This window comes from Pinus tabuliformis, chromosome 9 (assembly GCF_031772625.1).
Source record: "Pinus tabuliformis cultivar Carrire ecotype Pingquan chromosome 9, CPIR1, whole genome shotgun sequence".
Classification (NCBI taxonomy): domain Eukaryota; kingdom Viridiplantae; phylum Streptophyta; class Pinopsida; order Pinales; family Pinaceae; genus Pinus; species Pinus tabuliformis.
Window position 1 is genome coordinate 1358027110 of NC_142307.1, and position 23378 is coordinate 1358050487.

The following is a 23378-nucleotide window of genomic DNA, read 5'->3' on the forward strand; positions in this document are numbered from 1 at the left end:
GAGGAGGCTTGAGGGTGAGTTGGAGACACACCAAGTTGATTAAGAATTCGATTTTCTAGGAAAGGGTTTGCTAAGAAATCGAGTTAGTGATCTGTTGCAGCGAGGGGCAGTTCGGCAGAAGGCTGAGAATACATATCAAAGAGGCAGAGAAAGTGTCGGAGAGACAGCGCAGAGCCTTGGAAGGCTGACGCAGAGGCTGAGGAGGTCACCACAGGTAACACAAAGGGCCAAGAGGCTAACGGAGAGGCAACAGAGGCTAACGCAGGCAACGCAGAGGCTAGCAAAGCTGACACTGGGCCGAAGAGGCAGCGCTAAGGGTTTTTCGTGGCGCAGACTAAGAAGTGAGAGGCAGACACAGAGCAGAAAAAGGGTGATGCAGTCCCTAGAGGGTGACGCAGTTCTAGAGAGAAGCTTGGAGCAGCTTTCGTTGTCCAGCTAAGGAACTGTCGAAGTTGTTGTGGGATCAATCATTCGGTTGTTGATCAGCCGGAATATCTGTCTCCGAGGAGAGGTACTTCTGCCAAGGAAATTCTCTGAAGGGTGAGCCATTTCTGGCACCCTAGTTGTATTCAGAAACTGCATAATAATAAAACCCTCATATTTGCTGCACCAGTTTTCCCGCATTGGGTTTTTCCGGGGACGTTTGTCCAAAAATAACGGTGTCCCTTGTGTGATTGTCTCAGTTATTTCAATTGTTGATCTGTATATGTGTTAAGGTTGCATTTGTGTTTATTTCGGTATTTATATTTATAAATAACTTGTTAATGGAAAGAACAAGTAGGAGATAATAAACTAGATAATGCAGTAGGGATTTCTAATGTGTCAGACTTAGAAATTTCAACATGGTATCAAAGCATTGCAGATCACAGGAGGACTGAAGGCACCAGCAGAAATCTGAAATTTGCAACAATAGCAGTTGTCCCGAGAGATAGCGTTGTTCCAGAGAAGAAGCAGCAAAAGACGAAGTGACGCAGATCCTGTGTCATCATTTCGAGCCAGGAGGAGGGTCAGTGCAGAGGCAGGAAGGGGTAGATCAGACCTACGCAGTGCCCGGTCATCTTTCTCAACCAGGAAGGATCGACGTTGTGGAAGGGAGTTACAGATTCAGCCGTTGTCGGGATTGCACAGAGCCTGAAGGGCTTAGTTTCTTCAATTGTCGAGGATTGGGGAGTTGTAGGCAAATTGTGATTTGAGGAGCTGGTGGAACGTTGTTTATGTTGAAGTAGAACAGTGTCTAAGGAGGCGGGACCGAGGTAGAGGGAGTCACTACCTCGACGGATTTCTAGCCAAGGAATCCATATCCAAGTTGTAGTTGCAAGGAGGATTGGAGAGGAGCGGTTCGACAGTTGACCAGAGGATTTCCAGAAGGGAAATTAGACTTAGAGGGAGATTTCCAGGAGGGGAGTCAAGACTCAGAGGTAGTCCAGAAGAGGAACTGAAATGGCAGTGAACAGACTAAGGGATCTGGACAGGTTGGACGAAGCTTCCAACTTTGTTATCTGGAAGGCCAGGATCCTGGCAGTCCTAGATCAACATCGCATCAAGGACTTTGCCTTAAGAACCGTGGCTATCCCAGTTGACCCAACTGAGAACGAGAAGTATGAGGATGTAATGGCGAGGGCGAAGTGCATGATCCTAGACAGCGTCAAAGATCATGTCATACCACATATTGTTGAGAAGAACACAGCAAAGGAGATGTGGGACACCCTAACCACCTTATATCAGGGCTCTTCCGTGCAGCGGAAGATGCTATTGGAAAATCAGTTGCGGTCATATCAGATGTAGAAGGGAGAGCAAATAGATCCATTCCTTCTTAGGTTGCAAGAGATTCGCAACCAGCTTACTTCCGTGGGGTTTACACCGGATCCAGAATTTATAGTCAGGACTGCCCTGAATGTAGTGTCCGAGGAGTGGGAGACATTTGTCCAAAGTATTTTGGGCAGGGCTACTCTTCCCAGTTGGGAGGAGATGTGGGCAGCTCTTCGCCAAGAAGAGATCAGGAGAATGACCAAGGCGGGGAGTAGTGGCAAGGAAGGTCGAATCAAGAAAGAGGAGGAGGATGTGGCTCTATCATCTACGAGACAGCAAGGGAAGAGGAAGAAGAAGGACATCTCCAAGGTTAAGTGCTTCCATTGTGGGGAGCTGGGACATTATGCATCTCAGTGTCCTAGGAAGAAAAACAAGGGAGAGGCTTCTGATTCAAAGGAAGCTCCAGCTAAGGCAGAGAAAGAGGTCGAGGCTGATGATGATTGTGCCATGAGTGCTCATGCACCTCTAGAGAAGAGGTGGAGAGACATCGAGTTGTAGTCAGGACGACTACATACTAGGGGCAGGATCCTTAAGGTGCCCAAACTCTTGGATCATATCTTGCTACGGGAGCCCTTAACGACGTAGCAGGATGACAAGGGTTGGGTGGAGCAAAGTGTAGTGGAGCAGCGAGGCAGTGCTTGGGTGCAGAATTTTGAGGCAGCGCAGTGGAGGTTGCAGCAATGCGAGAGGCACAAAGGTGTATGTAGCAGCGCAGTGGCAACAGAGGGAGCATAGGATAGCAGCAGAGGCAACTTCAACATCATGAGGCTTCCAGACTGACTGGGATGTCAGTATTTGGGAGAAATCAGTTACCTACTTCTCGGTAACTGAGTTGCAGTGCAACAGTTAGTAGTGGCAGTGCTAGGGGCAGCATGGGCAGCATGTTGAGAGGGAGTTGCAGTACAGATGTAGTAGTGGCAGTGGCAGTGTCATGGGCAGCAGTACAGGGAGCAACAGTGCAGAGGATGTAAGGCAGCAAGCCAAGCATTAGCACAGGAACTAGTGCGAAGTATCAGTGTGATGTTTCAGTGGTGGAGCATTACTAGAGCACATTCCTCGCTAAGAGGGAGTGTTGATTTGTGGTAGCATCGGATGTGCTCTAGCAATGAAAATTGGTGGAGAGCCTAAGAAACATGAGATCTCCAAGACCCAGAAATTGTTTAGGGAAATTCTACCCGGATGGAGAGATATCAAAATAATTAATATTTTTAATGAAACCCTAAGTCTAAACTTAGGAAAATTAAAATATTAATGTGTATTAATATAATATGGTTGAGAAAGTTCTAAATGACGAAGATCAAGCCAAATCTAATCTTAGTCGTTGATTAGGGACTTAATCTCAGTCGTTAAATCGTCAACAGGAAAAGTATAAGAGGAGGCTTGAGGGTCAGTTGAAGACACACCAAGTTGATCACGAATTCGATTTTCTGGGGCAGGGTTTCCTGAGAAATTGAGTTAGTGATCTATTGTAGTGGGGCAGTTCTGCAAAAGGCCGAGAATACATATCAGAGAGGCAGCCAGGACTGACGCAGAGGCTAAGGAGGCCAGCGCAGGTAACGCAGAGGGCCAAGAGGCTGACGCAGAGGCAGCAAAGGGTGATGCAGTTCCAGAGAGAAGCTTGGAGCAGCGTTCGCTGTCAAGCTAAGGAATTATTGAAGTTGTTGTGGGATCAATCATCCAATTGCTAATCAGTGGGAATATCTGTCTCTGAGGATAGGTACTTCTGCCAAGGAAATTCTTTGAAGGGTGAGCCATTTCTAGCACCCTAGTTGTATTCAAAAACTGCATAATAATAAAACCCTCATATCTGTTGCACCTGTTTTCCCGCATTGGGTTTTTCTGGGGACGTTGGTCAAAAAATAACAATGTCCCTTGTGTGATTGTCTCAGTTATTTCAGTTATTGATTTGTATATGTGTTAAGGTTGCATTTGTGTTTATTTCGGTATTTATATTTATAAATAACTTGTTAATGAAAAGAACAAGTAGGAGATAATAAACCAGATAATGCAGTAGGGATTTCTAATGTGTCAGACTTAGAAATTTCAACACACCCTAGACTACTTCATAACAACATTCATTCCATCTAGGGTTTCAATGTGTCTTCCAAAGGTATGACATACCTTACTACAACATATAACAAACCCTAGAAACAATTCACACATATATAGATCTACAAAGTATCTAACAACCTTTCAAAATACATATGTTAGACTTCTCACTAGGGATTCATACAAATCCTAAATTTCATACAAACAAATAAATCAAAGTCAATCACAGCTTAGTCATTAATCTGACTAGCTTCCACTAGGGCTAGTTCCAACCCCTAGATTTTCAATCAGCCATCAAACAGTCACTAACATGACCAGCTACCACTAGGGTTAGTTTGCAAACCCTAGATTTCTGAGCAATCATTAATCTCAACCAAAAATTCAAATTTCAACAATCTCTCACAAATCTCAAATTATCATATAGTCAACATTCATCAGAGATTTCGACTTCAACTAAGGTTTAACTCCAAAACCCTAGAATTTCATTTTCACAAATTCAACAATCTCACATAGATCTCAAATCATCATATTTCAAAGATTTTACTTTGACTAAAGTTTAACTCCAAAACCCTAGAACTCCACAATCCCAACAATCATTAAATACATAGATCTTAGATCATTACATTACACACATTAGACAATGTCACTACTAGGATTTAGCTGCAAGACCCTAGAGTTTTCATTTTCAACAAACACTTAATAGATTCCAAATTGTTATATCACGCATACTAGACAATTTAACTTCACTAGGGTTTAGCTAAAAAACCCTAGATTTAAATATCATCATCCTAGAATCTCAAACAAGGACTTCCATTAAATCCTAAGACTTATGCCCATCAATGACTAGGTCCACACACATATCTAGGAATTCATAACCATATATAAGCATATCATATGTCCAACAACATCAATCCATCTGACCTAGATCAACCTAGGATTTCAACCAAAAGGACATATCTATATATGCCTAGATTTCATTTCATATCATGAGTTAAACAAACCCAACTTCACAAATATCAATAAGAGTTAGACACACAACCATCTTGATTACACTAGGGCTTGATCAAACAAACACACACATACCAAAGAAATCATTTCTAAGACAATATAAGGGTCTTGCTCACGCATTCCACCAAAACCCAATGAGCTAGGGTTCCAATGTAGGAACTTAGCAAACCCTACATTACCAAAAACTTCAAAGGTTTCGGGATTTTAGACCTTATCATTTAACCCTAACAAGTTAGGACTTCCTGATCATACAAAAATCCCAAACAAGACATCATCAATAAAACTTCAACTAGCATTTCACAACATCCTTAAGCAACTTAGGATTTCAGACATTCACATTAGCATACCCTTTGGTTAGGGTTTTCCAGAACCTGTCTAGGGCTCTATCAAAATAGTTAAGAGTGGGATGGGTAGATTTATCAAGAGATGAATCACCCAAACAAGAATCACTAAGATTCAATACAGCTAGTCACAACAATGTTAGTAATAGATCATTAAATGAATAATCCTTTCAATCAATGCATTCAAGGCATACCTTTGTTTCTTGACTAACCTTGTCTTGAGAGATTCTCCTCCTTGCAGATGTTTTCCTAATCAAGACAAAAGAGGGAGAAAGGTGATTAGTATTTAATACAATCAAAAACTAAATGAATACATGAACCCAAAAATGAAAAGACATGAGATACTTGTCTTTGGGAGTTGTTGGGGGCTCCCTCCAAAGCTTGAGGGAAACCTACAAACTTAAAACAATACAAAAATGTCTTTTCCAAAATATGTTAAAAACCTATAAATTATAAAACATATAAAACAAGATATGTAAAGCTACAAGCAAAGGAATTAAAAGTACAAGTCCCTAATGTCAGGGTCTTGGGCTTGACTTTCTTTGAGTCTCCTTCTATAGCAAGGTTGGCTTGATCCCTTCCTCTCTTCTTCTTCTTTGGATTCTCGGGACAGTGATTTTTTAGTGATCCTTCTTATGACATTGATAGCACTCTATCTTGGACATCTCAACTTTCTTTCTCGGTCCCTTTGATCTCTTTCCTTTATGATGAGCAACATAATCATTTGATACTTCTTCAGCGTTGGCAACCATTGAGATCCTTAATTCTTCTTGACTACAGGAAGTCCATAATTCTTCAAAGGTGGGAGCTACCTTCCAACTGTTGAGACCTGCAATAAATGCACCCCAAGAGGGTGCAATCCTAATAGAGCAGTGATCACTAGTTCTTTGTCTGGAACAATCTCATCGATGGCCAAGAGATCATCCCTAAGTCTAGCTATCTTCACAAAGAAGGTTGCCACAGTATCTTCTTTAGTCATCTTCGCAGTCCTCAGCTCATTCTTCAAACTTGCTACTTGAACAATGTTCTTAATAGTCAACAACTTCGACAAGGCTTCATACATCTCTTAAGCATGATCTATGTTAGCTATGAATGGGACAAGATTGTCTTTTATCCCTTCTACCATCAGAGTCATAGCCACCAATTCTAAATCCCTAAATTTCGCCTTGTCGCCATCACTCGTTTCTTTTGTAGGCTTCTTTACATTTCCTTTTACCAAATCCAGCACCTTGTTCTTCTCGAGGACTAGGTCAATCCTCTTCTTCCAAGATCTAAAGCTAGATGCTCCTTCAAGCTTGTTCTCACCCTTGATTGAGTTAGACATCTCCCTTGAATAAAATAGACTACTTCCTTTAGATAGTACCAATGAATGGATCAAGTGCTTGGGACTGCCTTTTTCCTCCTCCTTCACCAAAGCTCTGATACCATGTTAGAAAATCAGAAAGGCAATAACGATTTTCTTGATCTTGATAATTACTTGTGATGTTTCTTATTATTATGATTCTTTATATCTTCTTTCTTTAGTTCATCAAGCAATTACCAAAAGCAGCGGCACATAAAACAATAGACACCAAATGTAGGCACATGCCAGAGCAAAACCCCCCTCGAGGGGAAAACCCAGTCAAGATAATTCTTCCTTTCAATAGTATTCTTTGAGACTCTTCACCCTAGACCAAGACCAGACCTTCCCTCCACACCAAGTCAACCTCCCAGAATTTCGACCTCTTCCCAGCAACTTCGACTATGCAGCAATTTACGACAACTGGCAACTTTCAGCAACTGTGAAACTTGGAATACTTCAATCTCCCAATCCAGGACACGAAACAGAGAGAGAGAGAGACACCAAAATTTCGATTTTCCTTGTCTCCTTAGACTTCCTCAAACTCGCAGTCACTTCAGCTTCCCGGCAACTGACTTTCCTAGCTACAAGAGACCTTTGCACTTCTGCCCAGTAACAAGAGATTTTCGACTTCTTCCCAGCAACATGAGAATTTAAACTTGATGAGAGAATGATGCTCCAAATGAATTTGATGACCTTCCTTTTATAGGCTTCTTGTGGGGTCAAATAGGGTCCTTAGGCCGACTTGATCTTTTTTTAGGCCGACATGGTGTGGAGGTTACATAATTCTTATTTGACTCAATACTTAACCTTTTCACATGATTTAAAATCCCAAGAAGGGTCTCTTTAAATGTACAATAACTCTATAGACTCAGAAGAAATCCTGGAAGTCCTCAATGGGGACTTTGACCTAAAACATGGTGACCCACTCATGAAACCCGTGCTTTAATAAGTCACAATAATAATAATAATTATTTTCTTTATTCTTTTGACAAGTATATTACATAATGACTCAAGTACATTAATGAAGACCGAATAGTTACATTTTCCAACACGAATAAGATTTAATCTTGGTCGTTGGAGTCCCAACAGGAAGATATAAGAAAGGATCGATGTGGTGATGGAGAATACACCAGTCACTTCGAGAATTCGATTTTCCAGAGTAGCAGCAGTCAGTTGCCGGAGAGTTCGAGCTTCAGTGAGGAAGCAAAGACAGTGAGGGGCAGAGACAGTGATCCGAAGGAAGTTTTCCAGATCCAGAGAGGCAGCAGCAAGGAGGTTGAGTTATTCCCAGTGAAGCAATGCAGAGGACTGCACAGTTGCTTCAAAAAAGCAATTTGATTTGGCTGGAGGAAAAATCAATTAAGCTTCCAGAGGCCAGGAAAGTCTTCCAGAGGGTCAGAGAATCAATTTCCTCAGCAGAGATAGGTAGAATGACTTCATCAGAGGCAGTTTCAGGCTTAGACATCCAAGGGTTTGCGCACGCACTGCGCAGAGGGTCCAAGAGGACGAATTTTCTAAAGGGAAGTTGTGTCGGGGTTGCTTGTGGAAGAAGGGAAAAACCCTTAAATAATTTTGGCCAGATTTTCTTGCTGTTTGGATTGCTAGCTGGGCATCCATAGATTATACTTAAAATTTCACTGATGCATAATAATAAAAACCCTCAGTTGTTGCACCGATTTTCCCAAGTTGGGTTTTTTGGGGGACTTTGTCCAAAAATAACAGCGTCATTTTTGTGTGTGTGCGCTATATTTTCTCAGTTTCCAACGCTATTTTTTCTTCCCAGTTTATTTGTGAAAATCACAGTGTGAATTATTTGATTATTGTCGTAGTAAACAACAAATAAATTGTTAAATAAATTAACAATTAGGAGAATAATTTCCACTTGTTGTGATAGATGAAATTTTCAGATGGTATCAAAGCGTGAGTGATCAACTAGGAAGCTCAGAAGCGGAAGAGGGAATTTCACTGTTCAGTAGGAGCAGTAGGCCGAAATTCCTAGAAGCAGCGTAGTCCATTGCCAGGCAGGCCGAGTTCCTTGGGGAAGTTCGATTTTTCAGTACAAAGTGGCAAAAAATTCAACTTTCCAGATTGAGTGATTTCAGCAGGTAGAGGGAGCAGCAGTAACTTAGATTTTCGCTGAGCAGATTCCTGGTTGGACGCAGAGGTTTTTGTAGCAGCAGAACCAACGTCGAGTGGAAGAGAAAGGCACACACAACAGAGGGAAAATTTCTCTCAGGTAACTTTGAGTCTCAGAAGTTAGATTTTTCCAAGCATATTAGCAGTAGTAGCTAGCAGATATGTGCATTCCAAGAGGGAGTGCAAGTAGCAGAGTAGCAGCCAAGTAGAGGGAAAGAGGGGTTTTCCGACAGATTCAGAGATGGTCACAGCAGGGCTTAGAGATCAAGATAGGTTGGATGGAGCTTCCAACTATGTCATCTAAAAGGCTAGGATGTCCTTCCTTCTAGATGAATATGGCCTCAAAGCCTACATAGACAATGTGGTAGCAGTTCCCCAAGATGCAGATCAGCTCAAAGAATATAGGAAGGAGATCGAAAGAGTGCAACGATTAATCTTGGATGCAGTCCGAGACCATATAGTCTCACGTTTGGCAGATAAAGGTACAGTCAAAGAGATGTGAGTAGCTCTCTCCACACTATATCAAGGTACTTCTGAGCAACGAAAGATGTTCCTAGAAGAAAAGTTGAGATGCATAAGGATGCAAAAGGGAGAAGGCATGGATCCCTTCCTCACCAGGATTCAACAGGTCCGAGATCAGCTCGCAGTTATTGGGTCAGCGCCTCAACCATCAGAGCTAGTGTGATTGGCACTAAACAATGTCTCAGAGGATTGGCAAGTGTTTGTCCAAAGTATATTGGGCAGAGACACTTTGCCAAGATGGGGCAGGATGTGGGCCGATTTGCAGCAGGAGGAGTTGAGGCAAGCTCTTCTAAAGTGCTCCATTAATGGCAGTAGTAGCAGCGGATCCAAGGGTGTGAAGGAGGAGAATGTGGCCCTCGCATGAAAGGGTCCCAGTCAGGGGCAACAGGAGCAGAAGAAGAAGAAGAAGGACCTATCTAAGGTCAAGTGCTTCAAGTGTGGTGAGTTTGGCCACTACAGTACCCAATGTCCTCTCAGAAAGAAGGACAAGTAGGAGAAGCAGGAACAGGCGGCAGCACAAGCTAAGATAGATAGGTTGTCCTCCAGGTTGGGGGAAGCCTTCACAATGATGGCAACCATACCTCTAGGAGTAAGGTGGGGTGACTTGGAGTTGTAGCCCCAGAGAGCTATAGAGATTGGGTAGGGTCCTTGAGAGTCTAACTCGTGGATCATTACCTACCTACGGAGACCCACAGTATTTAGTAACCAGATGGATCAGTGGTAGTTGATGCAGTCAGTACCAAAGTGATAGTTGCAAACTAGTAGCAAACGGATGCTAAGGAGCGTAGTGCAGTGTCGACAATAGAGCAGGTGACTCAGTGCAGAGTTGGCAGCAACGCAGATTCTTCAGTGACGATGCAGATGCTAGTAGAGGTCAGATGCTCAGGAGACAAATGCATCATACTGAACACAGTTGATTCAGTATTTTGGATGCTTCTCAATAGCAGTAGTTGCAGTAACAACAACAACAGATGAGAGGGAGTTGCAATGCAGATGCAATGTTCGCTGCAGTATGGCAGTGTCAGCAGCAGCGCAAACGCAGCATCAGAGTTACGTAGTAGTTGGTGGGAAGTAGCAGCCAGACATCAACATCGTGACAGAAGGTGATACAGAGACAGGGTGTTATGGCAAGATGTGCAACACTAGAGAGAACACAATCCTCGCTAAGAGGGAGTGTTAGTTTTTGTAGCATTGAATGTGTTCTAGTTACGAAATTTGGTGGAGAGGCTAGAATACATGAGATCTCCAAAACCCAGAATTGTTTCTGGAAATTCCACCTAGAAATGACTTAATAAGATTATTAACCTATTTTTTTAATGTTTCCCAAGTCTAAACTTAGGAAAACTAGTTAATTAATCAGAATTAATTAAGTAAAGGTGAGAATAGTCTAGAAACTCACACAGATCGATCCAGAAATGATCTGAGCCATCGATTAAGAGTTAATCTTGGTTGTTGGAGTCCCAACAAGAAGATATTAGACGGGATCGATGTGGTGATGGAGAACACACCAGTGACTTGGAGAATTCGATTTTCCAGAGTAGCAACAGTTAGTTACCAGAGAGTACGAGCTTCAATGAGGAAGCAGTGACAGTGATCCGGAGGAAGTTTTCCAAACCCGGAGAGGTAGCAGCAAGGACGCCGAGTTATTCCCAGTGAAGCAGCACAGAGGACTGCGCAGTTGCTTCAAAAAAGCAATTCGATTTGGCCGGAGGAAAAATTGATTCAACTTCAAGAGGCCAGGAATTTCTTCCAAAGGGCCGGAGAATTAGTTTCCTCAGCAGAGACAAGCATAACAACTTCATCAAAGGCAGTTTCGAGCTTAGACGTCCAAGGGTCTGTGCAAGCACTACGCAGAGGTTGACGTAGAGGGTCTGGGAGGACAAATTTTCTGAAGGGAAGTTGTGTCGAGGTTGCTTTTGGAAGAAGAAAAAATTCCTTAAATAATTTTGGCCAGATTTTCTTGTTGTTTGGATTGCTAGTTGACATCCATAGATTGTATTCAGAATTTCACTGCTGCATAATAATAAAAACCCTCAGTTGTTGCACCGGTTTTCCCAAGTTGGGTTTTTCCAGGGACTTTTGTCCAAAAATAACAGTGTCATTTTTATGTGTGTGTGTGCTAGATTTTCTCAGTTTTCAGCGCTATTTTTTCTTCCACAGTTTATTTGTGAAAATCACAGTGTGAATTATTTGATATTTGTCGTAGTAAACAACAAATAAATTGTTAAATAAATTAACAATTAGGAGAAAAATTTACAATTGTTGTGATAGATGAAATTTTCACAACTTCCTGAATGATGATGATCGTAATGGTGAGAATGGTGGTACCTTCGGGCAACAGAACTAGATGGTTTGCTAGAATAATGCACCTGTGTGCTAGTTCCTCCCCTTTGAGTGCTCAAAGGTACATCTCTTGGCACAGTGTCCTCACCTCCTCGTCTGGGCCTCTTTCTGGACCTGCCACCATCCGCTACGTTCGTGTTTTCTTTTGACACATGAAGGCTTTTCTTGTCTCTATGACTAGCCCTCATCTCAAATTGCCTTTGCCTCTGCCAATCCAAGAGACTTTGCAGGATGACTGCATTGATCTTCACTTGCCTTTCTTGGGCTCTTACCAGCCTCTCATTATCGGCCTTAAAGCTTCTCACCTTAGCCCTCAAGCTTCTCAAGGTGTCCATCTAGTCTAGGGAGTGATTCCCTCCCCCTTGGTCAACTGATCTCTCTTCCTCATTAGCTTTGACCCAGTAGCTCTGACCCAGTAACTTCCATGTTGTGATTGATCAGAACTGTACTCAACCATACCATTCCTCATTGTTGTATTTCCTATGTCTTAGGTCGTTTACAATGTGCTGTCAACCACACACATTGTTAGACATTTCATGATAAATAAATAAACACAATCATGACCATGAACTTGCATTCATGGGTCTTCCATGGAGATTTCTGCTATGACAAAACGACCATGTTAGTGTGCCAACATATTTACAAATCATATGCATCAATCATTCAATCCTGCAATCCTATCATGAGTGCATAATTAATAATAAACAACATATTTATGGCCATGATCCTGCTCTCACCGAGCTACTGTCTATCTGCAACCAAACAGCTCACATTAGCACAAGGTTACCATCAAGGCAGCAATCAATAGTTTAGACTAGCTTTTAACACCTAAATAGTTACTTAGTAATTTTTCATAAATCATCATTGGCTTGTGATGAAGCCCATCCAGTCCAAGAGTTGAACCTGGATGTTCTTATACCACTTTGTAACAACACCCCTTACCCAACACCCTGAGTAAGAGGTGGTCGTTATGCATACCCAATCTTCTAATTGCCATTATGAAAATGGAGTATAAAAATTTGGACTTTTCCCAAACTTCTCTAAACCCAGAGTACCTTTTACCATTGCGTTCGTCTTGTCGAGACGAGTCCGGTGCTATATTTTTTTTCCTTAATCCGGCTCCTAGATTGTGAGATATTGCCTCCTAAAGGTTTTACCCTACCACCTCATCAGGCTGCCAAATTGCAGTCCACCATTGGCCTGCGTGGAATCGGGCTTTTAGACCATTCGGGATAAGCCTCCTCCACTTACCTGTCGAAGCCCTTCATTGCGTCGGACTAGATTTGACGATCATGGATTAACCATGTCATCCCAACGCCTTCATCCTAGCCCTCCTTATACCTCCAGGATGACGTGTAGAGATACATCATCCCGCTCTTCCATGTCGATGGATTCCTAAGCACGCTTCTCTAATAATCGACGGGGTCGTATGGCTTCCTCTCCCATTGGTCCGCCTTTCCACTCTTGTTGCCACCGCATGTTATCCCACGTCATCCCGCTTCCTTCACCTCGGAGCCTCCTTTGCTACACCTCTTTATTTCTCTAGGGTCATAGTGTCGGGCTGACTTGGCTGGCGAGACCCCTTCTCCACCAATTGGATACGTGCCCCACCAACGTGGAATGACTTACGTCGTCCCACTAGTCTCCTCTCAATGTTTACGATTGACTCCTTACTTTGATCTTTCAGGGTGAGACCTTCCGGCGTACGTGGTCTAGTGAGTGTCTCACCTCCACAATTTATTTACTCTAATTGGCCCAAGTGGCTCCACTTCCTGCCTATGGGAATCCTCCTCCTCTTCCAAGTTGTATGCCTAACCAACCAGGCGCTCCGTCAACCTTGTGGTTCCATTATGCCACTGCTCGTTGGTATTCTGAGGTGAACCCATCAAGCTAACTCAACAGGTGGGCCAATTCCCAACCAATAGCACCACGGCAATAGTCCAGGCCTTGCCACGCACCCACCTTACGTCATCCCGCAAGGCCTTACTCGACACATTTGATTCTTCCGCTCCAACATTCCTCAGGAGCGAGACTTTCAGAGTGACGTCAGGCGACATCATCCCACCTTTGTGTTCCTGACGCTTCCTAGTGCACCTCCCTCTCATCCCTCCGGGCTAAACTTTTGGGCTTATGTGGATAGTGTGCCACCCTTTCAGCGAATGGCATAATCGTCAGGCACACGTCATCTTGGCGCATTATCCCGGCACCTTGTCCCTCCAGTGCTCAACACAATTTCCCGCGATGAACCTTCTGGGTTCCAACTCTAGGCCACGTCAATACACTCGTGACCAATCGTGTTAGGGACAATCAAGCGCTCCAATCTAAGACTACCACAACTAGGGTTTTGATCAATGCAAGAATAAGGTTGGCCCAAATTTCGTTATAAGGTTACGGCTTGCCCTCCTGCATCGCTTCGATTGTTGCCCATGGCCCGACTAGGGAAACCCTATCAACCTCCAAGTTATGGGTCTGATCTAGATTTCGACCAACATCGCAGAAGCTTGCCCCAACTCTTCACCAATCACTCCTCACTAATTGGTCTCACTAAAGCTTTGCTACAGGGGTTCAGTAACTATTACGAATGGCATCGTTGCTTAGCAGCGGCAATGGCGAAAGTAACTTGCTAGCGCACCCCATGGTGCTACCCCTCCTGAGCTTGGGCGGCAGTCTCTCCAACGAGTTCCTGGCCCTCAGATGTAACCCTCTCTGTAATAAGGGCATTCTAGGGGAACTAGCGTAGGCACTCCTGCAGTTCAACTTTGTCGTGGAACTATAGTGAGTTCTTGAAAGGCTTCACCTCGTCGGCCACATGCCAAAGGTTCCAGACTCCATGACAAGCCTGTAAGAAACCTTATGGAGCTACGCAAAAGCTTCCAAGGCCTAGCTAGCTACGCACCTATGATAGCGGAAGATATCCAGGTTGTTGATAATGCATGGTTGGCTAAGCCTACCTACATGGGTTTCGACTATCCTTCCACTAAAAGGAAAATAACCCGTTCATCATTAGCATGATGCCTTTTGCACAGGTTTAAAGGCTTATAGCCCAGTGAAGGAATATCCATGTATATGTACAAACCCTACCAAGCAGGCGGTCTCTTATGTAATTATTTCATGTTAATAAAAAGGGTCTTTGTGCCCAATGTTCCAAGTGTTATTCCAGATCCTTATGGATCATTTCATTGCATGTGGCAGTCATGGTGTCTTTGTATATATATATATATATATATATATATATATATATATATATATCCTATCCTGTGGTAAATACTCATTCATATTGTTAACAACATATATATATATATATATGTTGTTAACAATATGAATGATTATTTACCACAGGATAGGATATATATATATATATATATATACATATATATATTACACATTCAGTGCATCAAATGTCCTATGGTCAACACCAACAAGCATATCACACAATACTTCATTTCTAGTTCAGAAGAACACACTTAGTTTGTTTAATAGTATCATTCGTTTTCAGGGAAGCACACACATACAAATATATTTAACATATCCATCAGTACCATCTCCCCACCAGTGTGCAACCAAACGTTCATACATTGATAGTCTCCCTTTTTATCTAGAGATGTAGTGCCAGTTCAGCCAAAATGCAATACAAATCCATTGATATTTAAAACAAGTGTAGGAGACTGCGTATCTTAAAATTTGCAAGGCAACTGAGTCAAGGACAAGGACTCTCCACCCAACCATAGACAATTGCAACCACATTTACTTGCAATTGTCACCCCCGAGCCAAATTCCAGAGTCTAGGGGGTGCCTGCTTAAGGGAATCGAACAGCAGCTATCAACTGAAAACAGGGAATCCTAGAGGACCTCTTCCTCAATCCCACCAGCTGACTGCTACCATCTTCTTCAACACAGGGAGTCCATAGGTTCTCTACCTCACACCAAATGCACACAAAGTCATTCACTCCCTTCCAGGAAGTCCAAAATCCATCGTAACAGTAAGGAAATAACTAGAGGTCTTAAATCAAGTCTTCCTTTGCTGCTGCTTCAGGATTAGCCTCTTCCCAAGTTGTCTAGGGCCCCAAAGCTTGTTATATCAACCCACAGCCTCCAGGGGAACCAAGTTGTTAGAGGGTTCCAGAGATTACATCCCAACCCACAGCCTCTAGGGACCCAAGTTGTTACAAGGCTCAACCCACAGCGTCTAGGGACCCAAGTTGTTATTGGGCTCCAGGGATCCTATCTCAATCCACAGCCTCTATGGAAACCAAGTTAATATACGGCTCTAGAGGTTAGCATCTCAATCCATAGCCTCAAGGGAATCTGAGGAGCAATCCCTTCTCTTCTCTTCACTTCCTATTGAATGCTCTCGTTGGATGCTCTCAGGTGGTGCCTTCTTCCAACTGTTGCTCGTTTTTTCCCCTAATGCCTCTGTTTCTTTCTTTTATTTTTTCTACGGGGATTCTTCATCTCTGTCCTTACTGCCTTCCTAGTCTCGTCCTCCCTAAATTTTTGTCCTTTTTTCCTTGTTAAGGTTCTTCAGTGTATGGGCCACTGTCCTTTCTTTTGCAACTCATTTAATTTAAGAGTCATCCCATTAAAATCATGCACCCACCAGCCTTTAATGGTTGTCCAAGCAATTTAGGTTTCTTCTCTACACAAGAAAACCTCAATCATCCCAAGCAAGCAATCCTCCTCCCCAACTCTGGAATTTGTGTCCCTTTGACTCAGTCCCCTTTTTAAAATTCACATATTTGTAAAAATATTTACAATGCATTTTATGAGAGAACCATGGGTGGGGTTGCCACAAATTTTCTTTTGTGATAGAGGGAGCAATCATTTCAAAGGGAGTTGATCTCTAGGATCGAGATGAAGGATCTTGGTTGGATACATTACTTCTTGGGAATAGAAGTGTGGCAGAAGTCGGATGAGGTCTTCCTTGGTCAAATGGAAGTGTATTATTATGATTCCTCAGGGATTTGGATAATGGACAACAAGTCCATGGCCATTCCCATGGTATCTAATTTGATGAAGCTGAGTGGCAGAGGGAGCAGCCTAGATTGTCTCAGCAGGGTTTGTTTCAGCATTAGAGGGAGCACCCAATTAGGGTGATAGAAAAGCAGTTGTGGAAGATGGTCAGTTTACGGTTGAGCCAAGGCATGTGGCATGTGTTGAGGTATCGGCATGGTATAGTTGGATATGGATTGAGATATGTCTCATACAACTGCAAGGATTCACAGATTCAGCTTGGGGTCTGATATGATAAGCAGGAAGCTAATATAGTATATTGCAGTTTGTTTAACGAGTTGTGAAGCAGTGTGGCTTTGAAAGCTATTTGCAGGATTGTTTGATCAGGTGCAGGAGACGACCATGGTGACAAGTCACAGCACGTGGAGTAGTGAGGCTCCTATGTATTTCTATAATTGAGTTGGTAACTAACATTCTCACAAAGCCTTTATCCCTAGATGAAGTTGGCATACTTTCGAGACAAGCTTGGAGTGATTGAGAATGCTTCTCTTGGTTGAAGGGAGTGTATGAAAATTCCAAACTGGAATCCTATTGTGGCGACTGATAGTATTTCTCCTAAATATTAATTAATTAACAATTTATCTGCTAAGGCAAATATCGAAATAAATACACTGCAACCTTCACAAATAAAATATTGCAGAAAAGTAATGCGCTGGAAACTGAGAAATGCTAGCACACACATAAAATTAACACAATTATTTTTTGACAAAAGTCCCCGGAAAAACCCAACTTGGGAAAATCGGTGCAGTAGCTAAGGGTTTTATTATTAAGCAGCAGTGAGAAATTATGAGTACAACTGGATGTCAAAATCTGGCAATCCTACAGAGAAAAATACTGGCAAAAATCTAGTGAGGAATTTTTCTAACACCACAGGCAATCTCCCGACACAACTTGCCTCAGAAACTCGGTCCTCTGACCCTCTGCGTCAGCCTTTGCACAACCTGCTTGACATCAAGCCTCTAACTAGTCTCTGATGAAGTCGTTCTTCCTTTTGCTAACTGGAAAGATGCTTCTTCGGCACTCTGGGACTCCTTCCTGGCCTCTGGAACTGAAGTCGTCTCTCCCTCTCAGCAAATCAAATTTGCCTCTAGAAGTTGTTGCTTTGCCCTTGCGTCAGCTTCTCTGTGGCTCTTCTGCCTCTCTGCAAATGCACTTGCTGGATCTGGAATGCCTCCTCCAGCCTCATTGTCGCTGCCCCTTTTTCACTGCTTCGATCTCTGGCTCTCTCTCCGACAACTGACTGCTTCTACTCTGGAAATATATCTACTCAGAAATCGAACTATTCAAGTGTCTCGAATGTATTCTCCATCACCACATCGACCTCCTCTTATAATCCTCTATTGGAGCACAAACAACCTATTGAAGAATCTAGGGCAATTAGGTGTAGTGTGATTCTTCTTGACTTGATAACAATTTGTGAAGCACTTTTACAATTATCTTAGCTTGATCTTCTTCTTCTTATTAGTGTGTGTGTTTCATCAAACTGCTACCAAAAACATAAAGACAAAAACACAGATGTTGGCTCTCTACCAAGGCCAAAACCTCTCTCTCTTAGAGAGGAAAACCCTTTGGTAAGTTTCTCTTATTGAAGCTTCTTATTGATCAATGCCAAACCCTAGACCCTTGACTAGGATGTCCTCCAAGCAAAAGTCAAGTCCTTCCTCTATTCTGCACTTTGTTCCCGACACATAGACTTCCTCCTTCCAGCACTTTGCTTCCCAGCACTTTGTCCTCCTTCTTCGATCTTTGTCTAGAGATAGATCTTGCTTATATGAGCTTCTTGATGTGATATGCTTTCTCTTTACTTAGGGATGATCTTCACTCATGAAGACATCCTTCAAGGTTCTTCTTGAGATAGGTCTGCAAACTGGTGTAACTGAACAGCAACCCTAGTTTTGCTACGTGTGGTAGGAACCCTAGAGAATTAGGGCTCTTTTCCTTCGCTAGAGAGAGAGACTCCTTCGCTAGACTTGGGAGGCCTTGTAGACTTGATTTCTCACCCAAACAATGATAATTCATGAACTGTTCTCTAGCTGTTGTTATGCCGCAGATTTGCCTTACTTTTCTTCGCACGTGTGACTGTTTCTAGCCCTAGAAACAGTCCCCTACACTTCGGTCTTCTTCCTCCTTTCTTCGCTTGTCTTGGAGACCCTTAGACTTGCCTTTTACCTTCACTTTCTCGACTTCTACCTTTGCTGATTTCAAAGCTTGATTGATGGACGTTGAGAGGGAGTGGACAGCCTCTATATATAGAGGATTGTCCCTCTTTTAGGCCGAATTGCTGTCCTTAGGCCGACTTGTCTATTTCTTCATTATTTTATTTGCTTTGCTTCATTTGGAGGACGTTGCTACATGGAGAGGATTTGGACTTTGCTTGGACTTCATTATTTTCTTTGTTTTGCTTCATTTGGAGGACGTTGCTGCATGGAGGGGCTTTGGACATTGCTTGGAGGTATTCCTTTGACCTTTATACTATTTTATACATAGTGTAACATGCCCTCAAAGGGTCTTACATAAATACATTGACTTTTTGACTTCTTAGAAGCACTTAAACATGTGACCGAACCTAGTTACACTTTCTTCAACATGGCCAAAATTAAAACATAATCGATGGCTAGGATCATCTCTAGATCGATCCGTGTGAGTTTCTGATCTTTCTTGCCTTGACTTAATTAACACTGTTTAATTAACCATATTCCATAAGTTTATACTTAGGAAATATTTAAAAACTGGTTAATAATCTAATTAAGTCATTTCTAGGTGGAATTTCCATAAACGATTTATGGGTTTTGGAGATCTCATGTATTCTAGCCTCTCCACAAAATTTCAAGGCTAGAACACATCTGATGCTACAAAAACTAACAGAGTGTTGATGTTGTAGTATCAAGGGGCGGATAATCTCCCTTAGGTCATGGGTATTGACTGGGAAGCCATGGTTTATGGTTGGGGAGATTGGCCCACTGAGCATCGAGGCCTGGATTGCTCCCCCGATTTGGGGTTATATGACCATATTGCCATGGGGTTTGGCGAGTGGGTTGAGCTTGTGCCTTATAGCGTTGGGCAAGTATTTTTACCATTCAATAGCATGTGATGACATGTGGGAATAGTAAATGGGCCCCAGGTGTCACCATGGGTCAGGTGGGTTCTTGACAAGACTCCAAGTGATGACTTGGTAGATTGGTGACTTAACCATGGGTCAAGTGGATTCCTGACAAGATTCTACATGACGCCTTGGTAGATTGGTGACTCAAGGGCTAGAGGGTAGCTAGTTCCTTTATTTGATGTGGATGCGGGTATGTTTTCCACATGGTTCTGGTATAGAACATAAGGTGGATGGATTCATCAACATCGCTAAGCTAATTCAACCTTTTATTGGGATAAAGAATTTTTTGTTCAACAAGAGAACATCTGGAAAAGTCATTATGAATACCTCCCTAGCTAAGAGGGAGTGTTGAATTTTTCTAGCTATGGTCGGTCTTCATATGAAAGAAATGATAAATACAAATGCATACTTCAAGTCGGCTTCAAAAGAAGGAAAATTTGAATTTTGAATTATGAATTTTGCCTCTAAAGTGTAAGGTCAGCTCTAACTGCTTAAGTCAGCCCAGCCCAAGGGACTTGCCCACTGGGGCACTCTAATCTACTATATATACTCTATTCGTCCTCCTCCATTTGCACCAATTTTCGGATCTAAGGCAGAATAAGAACAAATCTGAGACAGAAAAGAAGGACGAATCTGAGGCATGAAGAAGGACGATTTCTAAGGAAACACACTGGAATTTCTGAGGAAAGTGCAAGAGGCTAAAATTTCAAGAAGCAGAATTTGTCTTTGTTTGACCAGGTTTGACTTGGGTTTGGTTACTAGTCAATTTGACTTTGTTTTTTACTAGGAAATCAGATTGTATCTTTTGTTGAATTGGACAATTTCTCTAAGAAAGGTTGTTGGATTTTTTTCCTGGTTAGGGTTTCCCAGGAAAAAATTTGTGTCTCTTGTTTGGCTGTCTCTTTATGATCCTATTGACTTTATTGTTTTACTGTTGAAGATTTTCTATGTATAATTACTTAATGATGAATGTGATACAAGTTAAACTAATGAAGATATCATTGGAAGTAATTATCAATCTAGGAAATCATGAAAAGTCAACAATGTCCCCTATGGATTAATTGCCCAAGGGAGGATGAAATAGCCTATCCAACCCTGTAGACTATAGTTAGTGATATAGGGGAAAACCCATTTATCCAATGTTTGGGGCAACAATGGGTAAATTTTGGGGTGGCTGGGGCAAAAAGCCAAAATGACGGTTGCCCTTGCAACCCCTCACATTTGAGGAACCCCATGAGAGAATGTATAAATAAAGAAGAATTGGAATCACATTTTCATCATGGATTTGGATTGGATATCTCTGTTTTCTTGAGCTAAGGCTCTGAGGATTTTAAGACCCCTTCTTTTTTATTAATTCGGTTCAGGTAATCCCACCCTACCTAATTCTTTGACTAGTTTCGATGGAGCTGATCCCACCCTACCTAGGCATGTCTTTTCGTTGTTCTGGCACAGCAAATCATCTTGAAGTTACTCAGATCTATCCTAAAGCAGCCCTCTGATATCATTCGTCTGGTCAAACAAGTCATTCTTCTCCACTGTTCCGTTAGAGCACATTCTTGGAGCAAATCCGGATCCGGTTAAGAAGTTTCTCTGCTTGTTCGTTAGACAACAAATTTGGTCTCATAAAACAGCAGACCACTCATATATTGTTTGGATATGTCAAGGAGATTTTCAGTGAGGTTAAATTGGTTCTGAGGTCCAAGTTTTGGTAGCAGCGAGGGTGCAGAGTAGGGCATCACTCGGCTCTATGGAAGCAGCAACAAATCTGGTCTGCGAATTCTCTTCTAAGCCTACGGCTAGCCATCGAAAGACTGCCGAATCCCTGTGCACACGTCTGCTCAACTATTTCCGTGGCATTTTCAGGGACAGCGAGCTAACCAGGTGTCCTGAGGCCAGCAATCAGTCCGCTAGGGCTGCGGGTATCCTCAAGGAAGGCAACCGAACCTCCAGTCTTCTAGGTTTGAGGCTACCATCAGATCCTGTGCAAAATCAAGGTCGGTTCCAGGCAGGGTTTCCATCATACCGCAGTTTCAGGCTTGGGACAGCGGAACAGGGAATTGTGAATCGTTGAAGGGAGGAACAAGGGAAGTCGAATCTCTGTGGCAATAACTGTATCGTTCTGTAACAACACATTCCGTCTCAGCTAGCCAGGGGTTGTTAGATAATGAGTTGCAATCCGTTTAGTAACAATTGATTGGATTGTATTAGCATTGTTACAGTTGAATGCTGGATTATCAATTTGCGATATTCTTGTATTGGGAATTATTGGTTGGACACAGTATTGTGTCTTAGGCAGACAGTCCTAATTCATTGTGAGCTGGATGAGGAATTAAATTGCTGTGGAGATCTCAATATTGGTGCATCTATAGAATCCGGCGGGCGCTATACTATGCTAACTGGGGAACCATGACGTCAACAAACTAGCAAACTCAGTTTACGAAAACCATTTGTTTTATAGTCCAGTTCAAGGGCAATCGGGTGGGCTACATGGACTTACTCTGCATATGCCCAAATCCTCGTTACACCCTATATGAATGACGGTATAAACTTTCGTATTCAAGTTTCCATGCCAGATTTGCAAAGAAAATAAGCAAAGGTAAGGAAACAGAGTAGAATTGTTACCAAGCATCGCAAGCAAGTCCATACAGAGTATCTGTGGGTACAGCAATGACTTGCCCAGCTTCAAGGGCCTTCGTTGCTTTTTCTACGTGAAATTCAGTTGCTGGCAGAACTGACCCCATCTCCATCATTCCTAACGTTGCATGTTCTTGACCAAGCTCCCCCATTACTGAAAGCCCTGTTAACTTTTTGTATTGGGAGTTGAATCTCTTCACTGACCCGCTCACCAGTTCAAGTCTGCCTGAGAGGAGTTTCTCAGTGTGGAATTGATTGAAACTCAACCCCAGAAGTCTTGTATGGTGTGCCCACTTGCAGGAAGCGTGGAATTTACGAAAAGAAAGCTGTGGTAGGAGGTTCATGGAGAGGGTGTTCGCAGACACTACCTTCATGGGTGGTCAACTTTCCGCGCTGTGTCGGATATTCACCAAGTGACATGTCGACCACACAGAGACAACCCAAATATTGACAGTCAAAATGGCTCAAAAAGGTGTAACGACCCTACTCCCACCACAAAAATAACAGAGCAAGAATGTGGCTATCATATGTTTTTTGAGTTCACAACTCCAACGGTGTTAACAACTCCAAACGAGAGGTATCACATAGTATGTGGCTATCATATGTTTTTTGAGTTCACAACTCCAACCGTGTTAACAACTCCAAACGAGAGGTATCACATAGTTTTGAGTTCGAGGCAGCAATTCTTTAGCTTCCATACACCTCTATTTGACATGGATCAGAGTTACTGAGTTCTTCGTGTTAATGTGTTTGAATTGAAATCAATAATTTGAATAAATCGAATCAAAGTTATTTTTTAGATGGATCAGAGTTATTGGTTCTCCTTCATCATATTAATGTGTTTGAATTGGACTTGATAATTTGGATATATCACATTTTTGAAATTTGAATGGTTTGAAAAATTTCTCATATAATATTCAAAAATTTCGTTCTTTTCTTTTTCTTTCTTTCTCTTTTTTTGGTGGGGAGAAATTGAGCTCGTCAATTAGTTTATTTTTATTTATTTTTTAATGTAAATATGATAGAATATCATAATGAGATATATTAATGTGAGGAAATATATTAATAAAATAGTTAATGG

At 42.3% G+C, this 23378-nt stretch overlaps 1 protein-coding gene across 1 annotated transcript in view; it reads right to left on the minus strand.

Moving 5' to 3' along the window:
- The window catches only part of LOC149153547 (uncharacterized), a 65585-nt gene extending 42773 nt beyond the window's left edge, over positions 1-22812 (minus strand). Inside the window, exon 1 of the mRNA XM_089438032.1 lies at positions 22286-22812. Within this exon, the coding sequence (XP_089294158.1) occupies positions 22286-22671 (386 nt within the window). The 5' untranslated portion in view covers positions 22672-22812. The remainder of the gene's footprint in view (positions 1-22285) is intronic.
- Positions 22813-23378: the final 566 nt, after the last annotated feature.